At 52.4% G+C, this 16,244-nt stretch overlaps 6 protein-coding genes across 6 annotated transcripts; 2 read left to right on the top strand and 4 right to left on the bottom strand.

The window, feature by feature from the left end:
• Window positions 1–1,355: 1,355 nt before the first annotated feature.
• Window positions 1,356–3,339, top strand: IAR55_004211 (uncharacterized protein; the record flags this gene model as incomplete). Its single annotated transcript, XM_066947311.1, has 5 exons — window positions 1,356–1,505; window positions 1,571–1,642; window positions 1,701–2,050; window positions 2,241–2,977; window positions 3,056–3,339. 5 exons carry the CDS (start codon window positions 1,356–1,358, stop codon window positions 3,337–3,339), a joined length of 1,593 nt encoding a protein of 530 aa, XP_066802690.1.
• Window positions 3,340–3,846: 507 nt separating this feature from the next.
• Window positions 3,847–5,440, top strand: IAR55_004212 (uncharacterized protein; the record flags this gene model as incomplete). Its single annotated transcript, XM_066947312.1, has 6 exons — window positions 3,847–3,967; window positions 4,070–4,174; window positions 4,388–4,564; window positions 4,708–4,938; window positions 5,098–5,278; window positions 5,332–5,440. The coding sequence occupies 6 exons, from the start codon at window positions 3,847–3,849 to the stop codon at window positions 5,438–5,440; spliced, it is 924 nt and encodes a 307-aa protein (XP_066802691.1).
• A 59-nt stretch (window positions 5,441–5,499) lies between these two features.
• Window positions 5,500–7,669, bottom strand: IAR55_004213 (uncharacterized protein; the record flags this gene model as incomplete). Its single annotated transcript, XM_066947313.1, has 11 exons — window positions 5,500–5,595; window positions 5,657–5,740; window positions 5,791–6,072; window positions 6,251–6,377; window positions 6,441–6,574; window positions 6,628–6,641; window positions 6,703–6,812; window positions 6,884–6,963; window positions 7,047–7,173; window positions 7,318–7,521; window positions 7,614–7,669. 11 exons carry the CDS (start codon window positions 7,667–7,669, stop codon window positions 5,500–5,502), a joined length of 1,314 nt encoding a protein of 437 aa, XP_066802692.1.
• Window positions 7,670–7,939: 270 nt separating this feature from the next.
• Window positions 7,940–11,176, bottom strand: IAR55_004214 (uncharacterized protein; the record flags this gene model as incomplete). Its single annotated transcript, XM_066947314.1, has 10 exons — window positions 7,940–8,394; window positions 8,454–8,697; window positions 8,753–8,825; window positions 8,880–9,250; window positions 9,299–9,369; window positions 9,416–9,579; window positions 9,639–9,921; window positions 9,981–10,478; window positions 10,540–10,822; window positions 10,886–11,176. 10 exons carry the CDS (start codon window positions 11,174–11,176, stop codon window positions 7,940–7,942), a joined length of 2,733 nt encoding a protein of 910 aa, XP_066802693.1.
• Window positions 11,177–11,968: 792 nt separating this feature from the next.
• On the bottom strand, window positions 11,969–12,854 carry IAR55_004215 (uncharacterized protein; the record flags this gene model as incomplete). Its single annotated transcript, XM_066947315.1, has 5 exons — window positions 11,969–12,106; window positions 12,153–12,219; window positions 12,281–12,519; window positions 12,571–12,644; window positions 12,698–12,854. The coding sequence occupies 5 exons, from the start codon at window positions 12,852–12,854 to the stop codon at window positions 11,969–11,971; spliced, it is 675 nt and encodes a 224-aa protein (XP_066802694.1).
• Window positions 12,855–13,257: 403 nt separating this feature from the next.
• Window positions 13,258–15,462, bottom strand: IAR55_004216 (uncharacterized protein; the record flags this gene model as incomplete). Its single annotated transcript, XM_066947316.1, has 1 exon — window positions 13,258–15,462. One exon carries the CDS (start codon window positions 15,460–15,462, stop codon window positions 13,258–13,260), a length of 2,205 nt encoding a protein of 734 aa, XP_066802695.1.
• Window positions 15,463–16,244: the final 782 nt, after the last annotated feature.

The raw sequence follows: 16,244 nt of genomic DNA on the forward strand, positions 1-16,244 counted from the left end.
GAGACGAATGGATGAAGCCGTAGATCGCTGTGACCCCGTTCCATTTTTTTTTTTTTTTGCCTTTTTATCAAAACAACGAATCAAGCTCGGTCATGACCAGCCTGGTGAAGCAAGGTTCACTACGATTCGACACCGAAGTTGACCGTGGTTAGGAGCTGGAGAACGTGCAAGAGATGTGAGGAGTAAACGTAAGGCCCCCCTGTTGTTTACGAGAGATATCTCTGCTCGGTCGGGTGTATTCAGCCTCGGTCTGGATATGAAAAGGGGATAAACTTATCACATCGCCAAGAATGGGACTCACTCTGCATGACGTCAAGGACAGCTCAAGATCGGGGAGGAAGACACAGGATCAGGATCTCTGATCAGGCACGGCGGGTTCCAGTGATGTTTGTCGTTTGAGAGAAGAGGGAAAGTGATCTAACGTGACCCCCGTATTTATGAGACGCCCCCAGTTATGAGACACTCCAGCCCAATTTGATTCCGTAAAAAGTTTGCAGGCTCATTGTTCATGTATCAACAGAGCTGCAGACCTCAGATTCATGCGTTGTGCTCTCCAGGCCAAAGGCTATCTGACGGTGCCATTTTTGGGTGCATTTTGCACCTCCTGCTGTCGAGTGTCTCATAACTGGGGGCGTCTCATAAATACTCGGGGGTCACGTCAGACGGGTTTGTACAGATGGGAACATCGCTATCAGATGAAGCAGGTGTCTAGGCAGAAGAACGGCTCGTCTGCGTTGTGGCGAAAGCATGGGTTTCAAAGATAACATCGATGTCGACATGACAGAGGGGGTGAATACCATGCCATTGATCCCACACTGTTCATCAGATCAGATGGATGGGAGAGGGTCATGAGACACGAGCCAGGCAAACTCCTTTATCGTACTTCTCATGCATACTGTCACCCTCGACGATGCATAGTCTGTCATCCTCAATCGGGAAACCTGTGATGTCCGCGACTTTATAGCACTTGATGCACAGGATAGCGATGCACACAATACCACCGAGAGCCATCGCGTCGACCGGGAGCTCATGTGAGTGTCTGAACGTGTGAACTGCAGAGGCACTTGTGCATTGGGCAGCTCGCCTCGCACACAGTCGCAAGCTTGGGCACACAGGTCACTAGTGCCTCCAGACGTATCCTCGAATCTATTATATTTCGATAAATCTATTATACTTCGATTAATCTGTCATACTCTCTGATAACGGCGATAACAATGGAAGAAAGACGCTTCCCTCCACTCTCACGTCATCCAGCAAAAACGAAAAGACAAGTCGCGCTCAATCCCTTCTCTTTTGCTTCACCTTCCTTCTTTCTCCTCATCTTGACTTTTCACCACCCACCCCTCCCACTCAGCATGTCTGCTGCTTCCTTGCCCACCACTCATGCTGGACCATCGTCCCAGGTCTTACCACGCACGACGTCAAGTCACGAGGACCGACCGTGTCTCTCTTGTGGAAGATCTTGGCCTTGGGCACATTTCAGTTCTCTGGTAGGCAGTCAACTGGTAGGTGTGACATTTCCGGTCTCCACGCATTGTCCCCGCTCATAATCATTGCTTCTTTCCGACAGTCGTCCGTCTGTTCAAGATGTTCCGATGCGAAAGGAGAGGAACGACGGTGGAAGACCGTACACCGGCAGATGGTGTGTGCTCCGTCTCTCTTCCATCCACCTTCGTATATCTCGCTGACATCGTCTATAGACCAAATCCATCTTGCACGCACGCCGAGAACTAGCCAAACATCGAGCACAGCTTGGCGGCCCGAACATCTCACAAACACCCGCAGCGGTATCCCAAGCTATTCCCAACCGTCAAACCTCGTATTCCTCACATCTTCCTTCCAGCAGTGTACCTCATGTCCAAGCCTCCAATCCACCACATGCAGCACAGCACCCGACTGTGATGTCTCGTCAGATGTCTGGGACGGCATCATCTGCAAGGCCACCGATGCTGGGTGCACAAGCTGTGTTGTCGGATCAACAGCTGGACATTGCTGCGAGGAATATGCCCACTGTTTTGCGGATGCCAGAGCCGGAAAGGACGATCATCTGGTGAGTGAGCTGGTGCTGAGTCAAAGCAGCTGGAACTGCTCAACATCCATCTCAATCTCTTTCTTATCCCATGCCTCGTCTCTGACCTCCTCGCGCTGCGTTTGGTTGCTACTAACCATTTACTCCCTCCGTTATATCCATGGTACTCCTTCTCCGACCTCGGATCATTGCTGACGGATATGTTTTCCAGGATGCAACTCAACTTCCGACCCGCACCTCCCGACCACCATGTCCAACAAATAGACATCTTCAAAGCGTATCAAATGCAATTCTCTACCCTTCCCTCATCCGAATATCCACCTCCCTATGATGGTCCGAGGCTCATCAAACTTCCCTTGAGCATATGGCCCGGAACGAAGCTCAGCGGGAAACCGTTGTACTCGATGTCTGGGCTCGCAGTCAAACCGGGAGGAATCGCAAGTGCCAATGGGGTCCTGACGTACAGGGTTGCTCTCGTCAAGCGGGGTGTCTCAAGTGGAAATAGCGTGATCCCGACTTTACAGCCGATGGGAGTACAGGATACGATAGGGCAGTATCAAGGGTTTACTCAGTCAGCAAGCACATCATTCGTTAGTCCTCCAGTCGTCTCCCTCCCGCAAAGTCATCTATCCACCCATCTTCCCAACAATATCCCTCTTCCAATGCCCTCATGTTCGCCAGTCCTGATCTCTAAACCCTTGCAAAAAGCTCAACCTGCAACGACTTCGGGCACCCGACAACCGTTCCCACTGGATATGTCGCTCGCCAATATATCGTCCACCACGACGGTCCATCACACAAAGCAAGAGAAACGCAGCCGATCGGGTGAAAAGTCAAAAGACACGGACGGCGTGGTTATGATCGACGACGATGAGAGTGCTGAGGGCGACGAAGATGATTGGAAGAATCTGAGACCGACGAAGAGGTCGAAGGGTGAAGATGAGAGGGGTAAGTCATACTCGATAACATTTCAGATGAGCCTGGCGATGAGTGTTCTGCCATGTCAAAGCTGATTCTCTCTGGCAGATCTGTCCAAAGCAAAGATCGTAATCGGCGGCATGACCATCCAACCTCGATCAAGCCTCTCCATTCAGGCGAAGAAAGAAGCTCAAGTCGCATCATCGCAATTCGGTGACAACAGCAGAGAAGGCGGCCAGGACGGAAGCCGCAATACCGCTGCGCAATATTCAGTGGGGGAAGCGCGGGAGGAGAATTCCGCAGGTGTGGATGGCGGGATGAACGTTGGAGAGGAGATTGACGAATTGGCAGAGTCGGAAGATGAAGTTGGGGGACTGCTCGGCAATGTTTAGGTGAGAGCGAGAGGGGAAGATGCTCGACCCAATGAGAGATCACAGGGGACAAGTGGGTGGTAGAAGTGGAGGGATTGTTGAGCTGGCCAGGAGACAAGACGCTCGAGAGCATGGCGACCATTCTCAGGAGACACCATTAATGAACTTCCTATGCGACACCATTCTCTGCGCGTGTACATCGCACCACGAACCTCAGGCTCATGCTGCAAGCGTAGGGTCGGTACTACCTGTCCACGTGCACGTGGCTTACCCTTGACGATCATCTACGGTCAAATTGTACGTCTCCTCTTGTCGTCGTCATCGTTGAAACAACGCCTTTCTTTCACTCGTAACGGATCTGCCTCCACCAGCTCGACCATGTTTCTCGATTAGCTTAATAAGCATAGCATATTTATCATCAATTGATTCGTCATCGATTGGCTCATGGAATGAAGGACCGGATTCCTTATTTCGTGATTACGGTCCTTCCATCAACCACATCCCACACACTCATTCATCGGATCCAAGATGAAAGTCGTCGTATTCACCGCTACGGGTGATCAAGGCTCGAGCGTGTGCAAATATCTCCTGGAAGCGGGACATGGTGTATTCGGCATCACGAGGAATGCGTCATCCGACAAAGCCAAAGGTGGGTGATGTTTCACATCTCATACCAGGAACCGTATCTTATGTTCGACACAACACTGATCTATCTCGAGGCATGCTGCTGATATTTGGTGTGCAATCGCAGCTCTAGCAGCTCAAGGCGTCACACTTGTCGTCGGGGACATGTCTGATCCCTCAAGCTATGCGGACAAGTTGAAGGACATTGATGCGGCATTCGTCAATGCGGATTGTGAGTGGGATCTCCCCCAGTTGAACTCTCCAATTGAACTGGGTCATCCTTGGTCGTCCATTCTACACGAGAACCCTCCATTTCAACAGTGACTGTTCAGTGACAACTCTCAATCACCTCCACCTGCAACAGAAAACACTCAGCGCCAGTGTCTTCCAACACAGCCCTTTCCATGACCTTGCACTGAATTTTACTCACTGACCCCTCTAACAGTTTGGTCCATTTACAATTCTAACGGATACGACGCTCTCTCGGCCCAAAGGTCCGAGACGAGCGCTTCCATCGCTGCCATCGATGCCTGTGTCGTAGCTGGGGCAAAGCATATCGTCTATTCGACCTTGGACGAGGTGGAAGAGGGTGCCTGTCCTCATTACGAATCGAAAGCTGCTGGTGAGTGTCTTCATCTCTTGCTCTTTCTGTCCCTGCTATGTAAGTGGACTCCTCTCTCACGAGACTCTCAAAGCCTTCTGTTCTTACTTGATGCTAAAAAAAATGTGCAACTCCAATCCACTGACCAACCTTCCCCCTCGCAGTCTCGCGATACCTCCGCGAGAACAACATCCCACACACCAACCTCCTCACCTGCAACTACTTTTCCAACTTTACCAAATTCGGTCTTCTTAAGCGTTCCGAGACCGACGCGAACGCGAACGGGTGGACCGTCACTTTCCCGGTACCGGACAATACGCTGGTGTCGAGCTATGCTGTTGAACAGACGGGGTTGTGGGTGGTCGAGGCGTTGAAAAAGCCAGAGCAATGGTTGGGTGAGTGATTGTTCGTCTCCAGATGTCCAAATACTCGAGGTCAAACTGCGGTGACATATGTAGAACGAGTGATCGTCCCGAGCCCTCGCCCTCGCCCTCGCCCTCGCCCTCAACACAGTTCTTCAGAGGACTTGTCGCTGACGACCTCCCACACCCCAGGCAAAGTCATGCAAGTCTGCTCATCCTGCATCACCGTCACCGAAATGGCAGAGTGTCTGTCCAGAGTATCCGGAAGCCAAGTGGACAGACTGCATCTCACCAAAGAACAATTCTACTCTGATGCGCATAAAGCCGCCGTAGGAGAAGAGTTCTGGCTGGCTTGTAAAGTCTTGGTCGAAGGGTGAGTACCAAGTCGTCCATCGAGGTCGGATTCGACTGACACGCATTACACAGTGGCATGCAACGCGATGTCGAAGCGAGTAAACTTGTCGTCCCGACTCAGTGGGACTTGGAAGCTTGGGCGGGACAGGACAAGGATATGAGAGAGTGGTTCAATCTTTGAACTCCACTCGACATCGTCAAACACCTTGATATGCATTACAACGTTCCTCTCTTGTTGTCCTACGAAGCACTGCCGAACACTGAGAATCTCCTGACAAGCGAGGGACCGTACTCTTGGTAATTCTCTCGACTGTGGCTGACATTGAAGAACTCGGGCTGCGCGAGAGTCAATCAGCAGTGCCACACGATTTAATACGTTGAGCGAAGCGGAACTCACCGTCGACGCCATCAGACTACCACCGTACCATACGGCATATCGCTGTCTCTTGTGAGAAATGACATTGACCTCGACACCGGTCGACTGAGCAAGCAGTCAGCATGGATCACATCGACTGTGCAAGACAAGCCCACCTTGATATGACTGCCGGATCTCGTCTCACTGCCTGCAATACGTCCATCCACAATAGCCTTGACATCCCTCTGCAATCTCTTTCCGAAATCCTTGAACATGGTAGAACCACCCGACAACACGATGTTCTTGTACAACCCTCGTCGCACGTCGATGGGAGAGGTCTGGATGACCGTGTCGACGACTTCGGGAAGAGGGGTGAGGAAGTCGGAAGAGTAGATCTCGGGGTTGAAGAAGATCTCGGGGGCGAGGAATCGTTCGTAGCCTACGTCGAGGTCGTATTTCTGTAAGAGCCAAGGAGTTAGCGTGAGCGCAAGAGCGGGAAGCCGCAAAGGAGAAGGGGGTAGAATAAGCGACATGCACGACGAATCAAGACGAGGGAGCAAGTCAAAAGGTCTGGGACGTCGATGGGCCGACAAGAATGACAGAAAACGCTCCAAGGACAACACCACAACCACTCACCCTCCCAGTCACGCTGTGCTCTCCCGAGAACCTCGCAAAGTACTTGTACGGATCCGCATCATACTTCTTGAACTCTTTGACGATATCCTGACAGACGTAGGTGTAATCCTCCTTGATCTTCTCGGCGCTGAGGGGGAGAGAAATGGCGAACAATCAGAACCGAATGCGTAATATACCGAGCTGCACTCACACCCTGAGCTGGTCCTCTGGCGGGATCTGCTGAGATTCTCCTCTGTCACGAAGGAGCTGCTGAACAAAGTAAGTGATATCTCGACCTGCGATGGGGATATGCTTGATAGAAGATCCAATGACGTATCCCTCGGCCTATGAAGGTGTGAGTCATTTGTCCATGAGCAGAGGGAAATGCCGAGACATACGACGGGGATGGTATCTGATGAGAGGGCGGCAAGTCAGCGGGCTACTTCCGCGTCGCGGGACATACTACTACTCACGGGTCACACCGTCACCAGAGTCAATGACAACACCTGTGAGGGTTCTCTCGTTGACCTTGGACGAGGTCCAGGATGCTGCGAGAGCGAGGACCGCTTGAACGGCGATGTATCTGGTGGAAGAGATGTCAGCGAGTAGGAATAGAGTAAGGAAAAGATGTCAAGATCGATAGACCACACTCACAATCCCTGAACATTGAACGACTCAAACATGATCTCGGCGGTGTTCTCACGGTTCTCAGGAGGGTTAAGAGGAGGCTCGGTCTACATGAGCACAGGTGCATGATCAGCGTTGCTGGAACGGAAGTGGGGAGGATAGCCACGTTTGGGAAGAAGGCCACACTCACAAGCAAGACATAGTGATCTTCTGGCTCTGCACGGAGATATTTGAAGATGGATTGTTCCCAGAAACGTTCCATGTGATCCCAATTCTCGATCTGGCCATGTCGGATGGGGTAGTGTAGCGAGTATGTCCTGTGTAGTTTGGACGATTAGTATTTTCGCTGTTTGAACAACGCGCAGCAGTCCTATCCCATTTGTCTGAACATCCTCGGGGTGAAAGAGACGGAGAGAGAAACACCCTTCACACCATTCAAGATCGATGACACACCGACTCACTTGGAATTGGCCACAGCTTCGTCCCCGATGAAGAAATCCAGATCCTCTATACCCCTCTTACTAGCCAGATGGGACGGTTTCCCAGCGATAGGGGGCGGTGCTCTACCGGTGGTCGGGGCAGAGTTGGATGATCCAGCAGAATTAGATTGGTGGGTGGCTATGACGGTTGGGAAGACAAAGGATGGTTCAGAGTTACCTGCGAAGCTGTATGTCTATGTGTCAGCGAGAAGCGCGAGAGAGCATGCGGCGTGATGAAGAGGAGAAGAGGCTTGGAGGAGACGAACACATCGACTCACCCCATCTTCGTGTAACCCGTACCATTGTCGATGACGAGGGGCGCTTGTCGTGACATGGCGGCGGAGTACTCTACAGAGCCAGGATGAAGGATGCAAGTGAGTTGGATGCGACTTGGTTATAGATAGTAGTTGGATGTGTGATAGCGGGGGATCGTGACGACAGGTGCATTGAGATGTCGTGAGGTTCCCTGAAGCTGTGAGTTAGGCGCCTCAGTGGAGTTTGCACGCCTATTTATCTCTCGCCTTGTGGAAGCGGCCCACGCAGCTGCTTTCTATGCACAAGAAACACTCGCGATACACATGTCAGATATATGATAAATTGATGATCAATGATCCTCATGTCCTACTCCCTCCGTGATGCCCAGCCCACCATTAGACCCTCCCACCTGCGCACCAGACTTGACTTCCACAGAACGACTCAACACCCCCGCATCTGGGACATACACCGACGATGCCAACTTCTCGGTGACCGCCGCCAAATCGATATCACCCGCACCTATCCCTCCCATCCTCTGAGCCAGGGCTTCTGCGATCCATTCGATTCCTGACCAATACGTCGTCTGCTTCGCCAAACCCTGTTGGACGGTCGATATGTTGTTCGCTGCGACGGACGTGACGAGTGCTTTGAATAGTTCGAACGGTTTGCCTGCATCACCTTCGCCTTCTACCACGGCAGCGGGGCGTACTTGGTGCAGATCCTCTGGTGAACGGGAAGACATCTGAAGACCTGGAAGTAGAGTGGCTTGAGTAGGTTGACGAGGTTCCGTCTGGTCCTCGATTTCTGCAGCTGACGTCAGCACAAGTCTTGTCGATGGAGATATCACGTCAGCCAAACTTCACCTTTGATGTAGCAACATCCAGCAACGTAGAAGGCCTGGTTACAGAATGGAAGAGTCAAGTATGCAGTGGGGTTGATGATGTCACTGAGAACAAGTATATCGCCGATCGTGCGAGCAGAATTCCTCCAGAGATGTGACGCGGCGATGGCGTTGGGTGTGACTGCACCGCTTCGAAGGCCGGGGTTGAACGGTGATTTGCAGACATTGCGTCGGAGGTAGTCTGTGCCTGTGAGGTAGCCCGAAGCCTGAGACGTGTGAGTACGTGTCAGTAATCATCCCAGAAGATCTCTTTCCACTCACAATTATGGTGTGCATCCAAAGATGGAGATGGAGATATATAGGTGCCTGATTCACGCGCGAGTGTTGTTGCAAGCTGAGGTGATCGCTTAGCATCTGACCAGATATCATGCCACGCTTCAAGACTCACTTGGTCACGCTCCACGCCAGTTCCGCAGGCAACGCATTGTACGCTCCGATCGCGCGAGTCCTTGCAAGCTGAATGGCTTTCTGCGATCCCTCCATTGTGACTCTCCCACTATTCAGAATGTTGATGAGATGACCGTATGCCAGCATCTGTCTCGCAGCGTATGGGAACGGGTGGAGCAGACCGTCAGCTGGACTGGAAGGGGATGCCACGTCCTCGGCAGATGGTAGTAGCTGAGTGATGTCCTCGACGCGTAGGGTCGTCTGCCGTCCTGTGCCGAATGAGAGCGCAAAGTCGAAGAGAAGCACCGGCCAGAAGACAAGGCGATCAAGTCGTCGTTCGTCATCCGGGATGTTTGATTCTTGCGGAGGGTTCTGTGGGCGTAATCAGACAAGACATGGGAATTAGACGTTACAACTTACCAGATGTAACCCCAAGTCAATCGCCATTCTCACCGCCATTCCTGCCAGCATCCATACCTCCGCTTCCGAGTCTACAGAAGAGATCAGCGCTTGTGCAAACTACCACACAAAACCCACCATTGGCCAAGCTGACGTGACCTAGGAGAATCAAACCGATCACTGTTTCCCGTGTAGGTACCGCCAACATCGACCCCAGGAGCTCTTTCGCCGCTTTGTAAAATTCATTGCCGTACTCGGAGGGCTGAAGGTGTTTCTGAGCGATGGCAGGATGAGAAGAGAATCTACTCGGCGAGTGATGATCAGTCATTACCCCATACTATTCGTAAAAACCAGAACTCACCTCGCTGCGATCGCCGCAATGCAATGTAGGAGAAACACCGACGCTGTTCGAGTCTCCGCTGCCATCTCCAAAGGTCTTCTCGCAAAGTAGGGGAACTGTGATCCGAAGTGATGTATGAAGAGGTTGTAGAGGTGTTTCATGATGGACACACTTGGCATCTTGTCCGGACCGAAGAGCTCTTCACCGGCATCGCCGGTTCCCGAAGCGTTGGATGCGGGTGTTTCTACCTGACTGCCGGTGTGAGGACCGTTCACCCTGACTTTGAGGATGATCCGCTTCAGGCCTTGTCGAGGTGAAATAGTCAGTACTGACGTCCACGTCTACAGCAACACCTGTACTCACCTGGTGTAATCGCCGTCTGCCCATGAGGTCTCCACCAAGTGACTTTCACAATCTTCTCGTCAGATGACTTGCCTTTCGTTATGGTCGGCTTCCTCTGATCATCCACCGTGACGGCCGAAGCGATGGTGGGGAGATCCGGCGTGGTGGTATCTGGCAGACTCCCATCTCCTTCCTCCACCGTCGGTAATCTCGAACTCATGGCGAGGACAAAGTGTGCTGGATCAAACGACGAGAAGATGTCCTGGAAAGAAGAGGTCCAATCGGTCTGATCCAGATGCGATACTCCGAGACTGCTCCCGCCGGTATCGAGAGGGGTGGGGTTGTTTCCGAGGTCTATTGGTGGTTCGGTGGAAGGAGGGAAACTGGGGATGCTGAAGAAGTCGGGTGTGCTGAACGACTGTTTGCCCTCGCTTCGGATGTCATACGTGCCAAGACCGTTCAGGACGTCACCGCCGTGTGGTAGGCTGGGAGTAGACAGTGGTGGGGGGAATGGTGTGTCTGAGTGAGGGAGGGAAGCATTAGTCACAGGATACAGATGAAGGAGTTGGACTGAACTCACTGCTGCTATTCACTCCCATAGGCGCCGCTCCGGCTGTACCAAACGACTCCAGCCAATCTGAGCTCATCATCCAAGTCCACGGATTGGGCTCTCCCTGTACCTCCCGACTGACACTCCTGTCTCCATCCGTCCCTCCTCCATGCACCTTGGACTTGGATCGTTCCTTCCTGGCCTGTGACGATCTTCCATCTTCTGTTGGCCAAGTACAGGGTATCTCGTCTCGGAGGCAACTTGCACATGGTTCAGAGTATGTCCCACCGCAGCGACGCTTGCGAGACCGGCACTGGGGTGAGAGTATGAGTCAGCAGCGGATCGAACAGTAAGGGAGTAGCAAAACAACACTCACAGGCAGACACGCGTTTCTAGCCCTTGTCATCTTCTGCTTCTTCCTCGATCTTCCCATCATGTTGGCATCTCCGACCTGTCCATCCCCACTATCCTCGCTCCTTGACGATTCTGCCTTCTTGACTTCTCCCGGCCCTTCCCCTGTTGTCGATCTGTAGCTGTCCTCTCTTGGAAGCACGAAGCTGGTATGTTTGGTTGACGTAGAGTCGTGTTGATGTCGGATTTGGGCGGATCGGGAAGATTCGGCAGGAGCATATTGATCGGGGATGTACGATGTTGTATGGGGTAGCATGGGTGCAGGAGTGTCGGCTGGTGGTTGTGATGCCAGCGGGAGTGAGAAAAGAGGTGGATCAAGTGTTCAAGGGTGAAGTGACGAAGATGGAAACTTATGAACAAAGACAGTCGAAGCAACAATTGATCATAGGCCGCTGGAATGAGATGGAGAATCACGTGTATCCTGCTGCTGTCACCTTGAAATCCCTACGAGTAACTCATGTCTCCCCGCTTTATACAGGATAATCCTCTACCAGAGTCGAGATTAATGCTGACTGGGCGTTGTGCGTACAAGCACAGAGCATCGCGCAACGTTCTCTCTACAGCTGTCTGGAGCTCCCTCATCCCCCCGACCCACCCCGTCCCCTGTCTTCATCCTGATCCCTGGTACCCTGACTGTAAATTGCCGGATTGATCACCTCTCTTGCCGTTCCTGTCGACAGGAGGGTGAGCTGAACGAGGGGCACCTGGGAGCGCGGGTCGACCGTCTATCGCCGCAGACAAGGAATTAGAAAAGAGCGTTTCATGCAAGTCTGGTGAAACACTTGGAGAGCTGGGATGCGTGCAAAGTGTGGTTCAGGCTGGAAAGTATGTCGACGCCAGTGAAGAAGAAACAGCGAACTGTGATGTCGACGACCGATAGCAGGCGGTGTCTGCTTTAGCTCGACCCGCTTCTAGCGATATGGCATTTATACATTGGTTCATATGCACTTGATGATGTATGTCAAACGTTCTCGACCAATGATAAGTTACATGATTCGAATTCAAGGTATTGTTTGACATCACCGCCGTCCCACTTCCTACCCCGTGTTCAGACCTGATCAGACACCCTCCTGCCCTTCTCATCGTTGGACGTGACGTGAGGGAAGCCCGGGTTGTTGGAAGGGCTCTGCTGGGTATGAGTAGCCGATCGTTCTCGTCGCCACCATCCATAAGCCAGCCCGGCGGTCTGTCCAAGTCAGCTCCAGCTGTTCAGAAGAAAGGAATGCACTCACTGATATGGCGAAGCTGGTCGTGGGAACGGAAACAATGGCCATGAACCTGACATACCCTTTGCCCCAGCTGCGGTCAGGCCATCGCATCAGCCAGGAGAAACATCGTTCAGAAGGGTGGACACACTCACAACGCATCTGTCAAGCCAAGAGACGCAGCTTGTTCTTTCAGCACGCTCTGAGGTAGGACGAGCGATCCAATCGTCCCATACAAGGTGAGATGGCCCCGCTTTGCATTGTACAAGACGGCGATACAAGTGGCGAGGAGGAACAATGCGTCAAACACTGCGAAAAGGAAGACGAACCAGAGGAATTTTCGAAGGATAACGGGGATTTTGATCGAGAGGATGATCAAGGTGAGTGTGTTGACCTTGGAAGGCTGAAGTCAGCGTGTGAGACCCCGAGTCTCGCTGAAACCTACGATGGTACAACAAGCAGCGGCACAAAGTGCATATCCAGGTTGAGTGATCTGATTGGTGGCGACGATCAAGTGGACTGAGTATGGAACGAGTTAGCATGATCCCACGTCAGAGAAGGAAGAGAATCACCTCTCGCCGCTGCAGCCAGACGAGTCGCCTCTCCCACTTCATGGTTCCGTTTCGCCAGAGCGTTCCCCACGGCACCGAGAGTGGTCACAGCCAAGGCGAAAGTGATGATGAAGGTTGTCAGTTCGACGGCACGGGTGGTTCGACAGTCTGACCACATGGTTGAGGGGTTATTTGGTCAAAAGGAAGTAACTTGCGAAGAGAAGAGACCATAAAAGTCAACCATCAACGTCTAGTGTCTACTCAGTGACCTTCCATTCATCACTGTGTGCCAAGAACGACCTCCGTCGACAGTCCGGAAGTACCGATGCGTGTGTTAAGCGGTCACCTCGCATCAACTGACCATCATCAGATACTGTCTCACGCTAAAAGCTTGTCTCCGACGTGGTGCAGTCACTTCCTGCAAGTCAAGTTATCCAAATCACATGCATCGACAAGTTGAAACCCTGGTGCGTCCGGGAATGATGACTCATCAGGCTCTGCTTGATCGATGCGTGCATACAAGAGATGGTCCTACTCAAGATATCTGGTTGTCCCTGCATACAGACCCTTACAACACAGAGTTACCCAAACACCTCGATCATGAAATGATACTGAATCCCCGTCCCCTCCTCTGCGCCCCGTTTCGTCAACGCTCGACACCTGTCCGCCAGGACTTGTCCCACCAGCGGAGTCCCGCAGAAGAACACACCGACTTTCAGCTTGTCCATGACCTCGCGTGATCCCCTCCTGAACTCGACCAGATCCTCATAATGTCGATCAAGGATCTTGACAAAGTCAGGTCGACCATAATGAGAAGGGTTGATCAGACCTGTCAGGGGAGATTCAGGATGTTCGGTCGTTCGGTGGAGCTCCAGCAACCAACGGTAGACGTGAGTGACGATGGATTTCCGTTTCGCTGTGACGTGTGTCTGAAGTCGGACGTCGAGGTGAGGATAAGAGTGAGCATCGTTCGACCGATGCCAGATCTGTGAGCGAGAGATGGCATTGAGCAGGTCAGAGAACCACGTGAGATGGTTCTTGTCGCGAACCATCCAGTGGAAGTCTATCCTTCGGTAGTCGGAAGCGTAGGGAGAGTCCTCGGACGTAGGTCGTGTAGCACGTGAGGTGGTACGAGACAGGACGCGCGAGATGGAGTGTTTGATCTTGCCTGTTGGCCGTTGCGAGGGTGCATCTCGAGGAGCGACGGTGTCGTTGGAACTGGGCGATTCCCCTCTCTCAAAACCGATGTGGCGTTGTGCAGATCGACCTGCAGTTTTATCCGCTGGCCCTCCATGCAGTACATCATCTTTCGCCTGTAGATCCGCCAAGATCCCTGAGAACGGTGTCACTCCTATCCCAGCGCCCACCAGAACTGTGTGAGTGTAGTCGTAGAACCGCTCTGCCGGTGCTCCAAACGGTCCATTCAATCCGATCCTGATCTTCGCTTCTGTCTGTCCATCCGGTACCAATGCTCTCAGCCGCTTTGTCCAGTTCCCGTCGGTCTTGATGTGTAGTTGGAGCTCCTTGTCGATGCATACCGACACAGTGAAGGGGTGCCATTGGAAGAAGGACAAGGTGGGGACTTGGAGGAAAACGTATTGCCCGGGTTTATATCGCCAGATCCGTTCACTCGGAATGATGGTTTCAATCTGCACAGTCTCAGAGTCAAGAACCCGGACGACCGCATCCAGCTGTCGGAAGCCAATGAACAATCGAGTGACACGTTCGACGAGGATAAGCAGCGTTGGGAAGGCAAGGAAATACCCGAGCATGGGCCATTGAAACAAGCCAGCTGCGCCGTGGGCCATGAGCAGGCCGATGATGGGGTACATGAGGAGGTGGGCGAGTTGAAACACTTCGTAGTTTAGACGTCTGACCTGTGGGATGCTGAGGATCGATATGAGGTAGAACAGACCGAGGGATGTGAGACCGGTGAATCCAGGCAACGATCGGACGTAGTCGACGTAAGGACGAGGCACTGCATCCGGTCCCAATACATCTGCAACGGCCGCCTGTCTATCTGGTCGACTCCCAAAGACAAAGCTTCCGGAGAGATGGCCGATCGCATGGAGGGTGGCGAGGATGATCGCTGCGATGGACATCTTGATGTGGAATGACTGGCTCAGATCCCAGTTGATAAACCGAGAGATGAGATACCATCGTCGAAGGAACGTGGAAAAGTATCGACTCATGCTGAGGATCAGGAAGAACATTGTCGGGTAGAGTGCACCGGCACAGGTCTTTGCCATGACCACTCCCCAGCCGAAGCCCGCTCGATATCGAGTCTCCGTGACGTACTTGACACATTGCCAGATCCCAAAGGCAAGCATGGAGCCGACGACGAGTGCGATGAATGCGACTTCCGGTCCTCTCACTGCCCACCATGATCTGAATCTCCTCCAGGTTCCAATCTCGCGCATGTACTCCTTTTCCTTCTCCTCGTTCTCCTGATCCTGCTTCATACTGGGTATTCTCCATTCCCTCAACCTGTCTGCGAGATCCATCCGGGAGATCTGATCTTGGTCCCCAATGATGCTCCTCAAGAACAAGTGTCTCTCGTCATCCTCCTTCGAGTGGTGATTGAGATTATGTGATTTGGGATGCGGGGTGATCTCCTCGTTGACGGCGTCCAACTTCGACTCGACCTCGGAATACTGGATGTGTCCGTCTTTGTCGTGATCGAGATCATCGAGGAATGCATTGATTTCTCCTTCAGTGAGAGGGTGAGAATCGTCGTTAATGATGGTGGAGCGGATGGCAGCGATGGCATTCCGGGGCGGGGTCATTGAATAGCGGGAGTAAGTTGGGTGGTGGAAGCGGTGGTTTTCAGTTGAAAGACGAGTCCGAAGGCTTGACGACCGGTGAGCGAGCGATGTTGTTGCAGCGTATGCTTGAGAAGGTGCTGGCGTGATTGAGTCATGGTGGGAAAAATGCCCTCGCATAAGCTGTAGCGAGCCAAGGTATTGAAAGCAACAGTGCAGACACCGTAAGTTGCGTCATGCCAAGGAAATTTCCAAGACAACGACGATGTCTGAGTCTGGCTGGAGATGGGAGCAAATTGGGTGGTGAATTGGGCTCATGATATTGGACGAGGTGGATCATCCCGCTGCCTTCTCTGACGCTGCTCGTGGTTGAGACTGTATGCACAGCGATGCACTGGGAGAAGAACAAGGTGATAAGATATGAGCAGCATATTGTGCATGCATTGGCGTGATTCTGACGTTTGATTGAGGTTCAGCAGACAACGCCACCGGTGATTTTACCTTGCTGCCGTCATTGCGACATGTTCTACTTTTGTTGGTGTATTTTTCCCTTGTCGTTGGGTTGGAAATGTTACCCATCTGGCTCTGAGAACCTATCACTGCTCACGATTTTCCCTCATTAGTCAGTGTGATTATCATCAGGACGAGGCGAGCTTCTAATCACTGTAGTATAAGCCTTCACCCCAATCAGATATACTCGATACGCGGGCGCTGAGTTGATACCGATTGCACTAGACATCCGGCGCAACTGCACCATATCTCGCTCACTCCCGCCAGTCGCTACCCCATCAGCTCGGACAGATCGG

Source organism: Kwoniella newhampshirensis, chromosome 7, assembly GCF_039105145.1.
Source record: "Kwoniella newhampshirensis strain CBS 13917 chromosome 7, whole genome shotgun sequence".
NCBI lineage: Eukaryota > Fungi > Basidiomycota > Tremellomycetes > Tremellales > Cryptococcaceae > Kwoniella > Kwoniella newhampshirensis.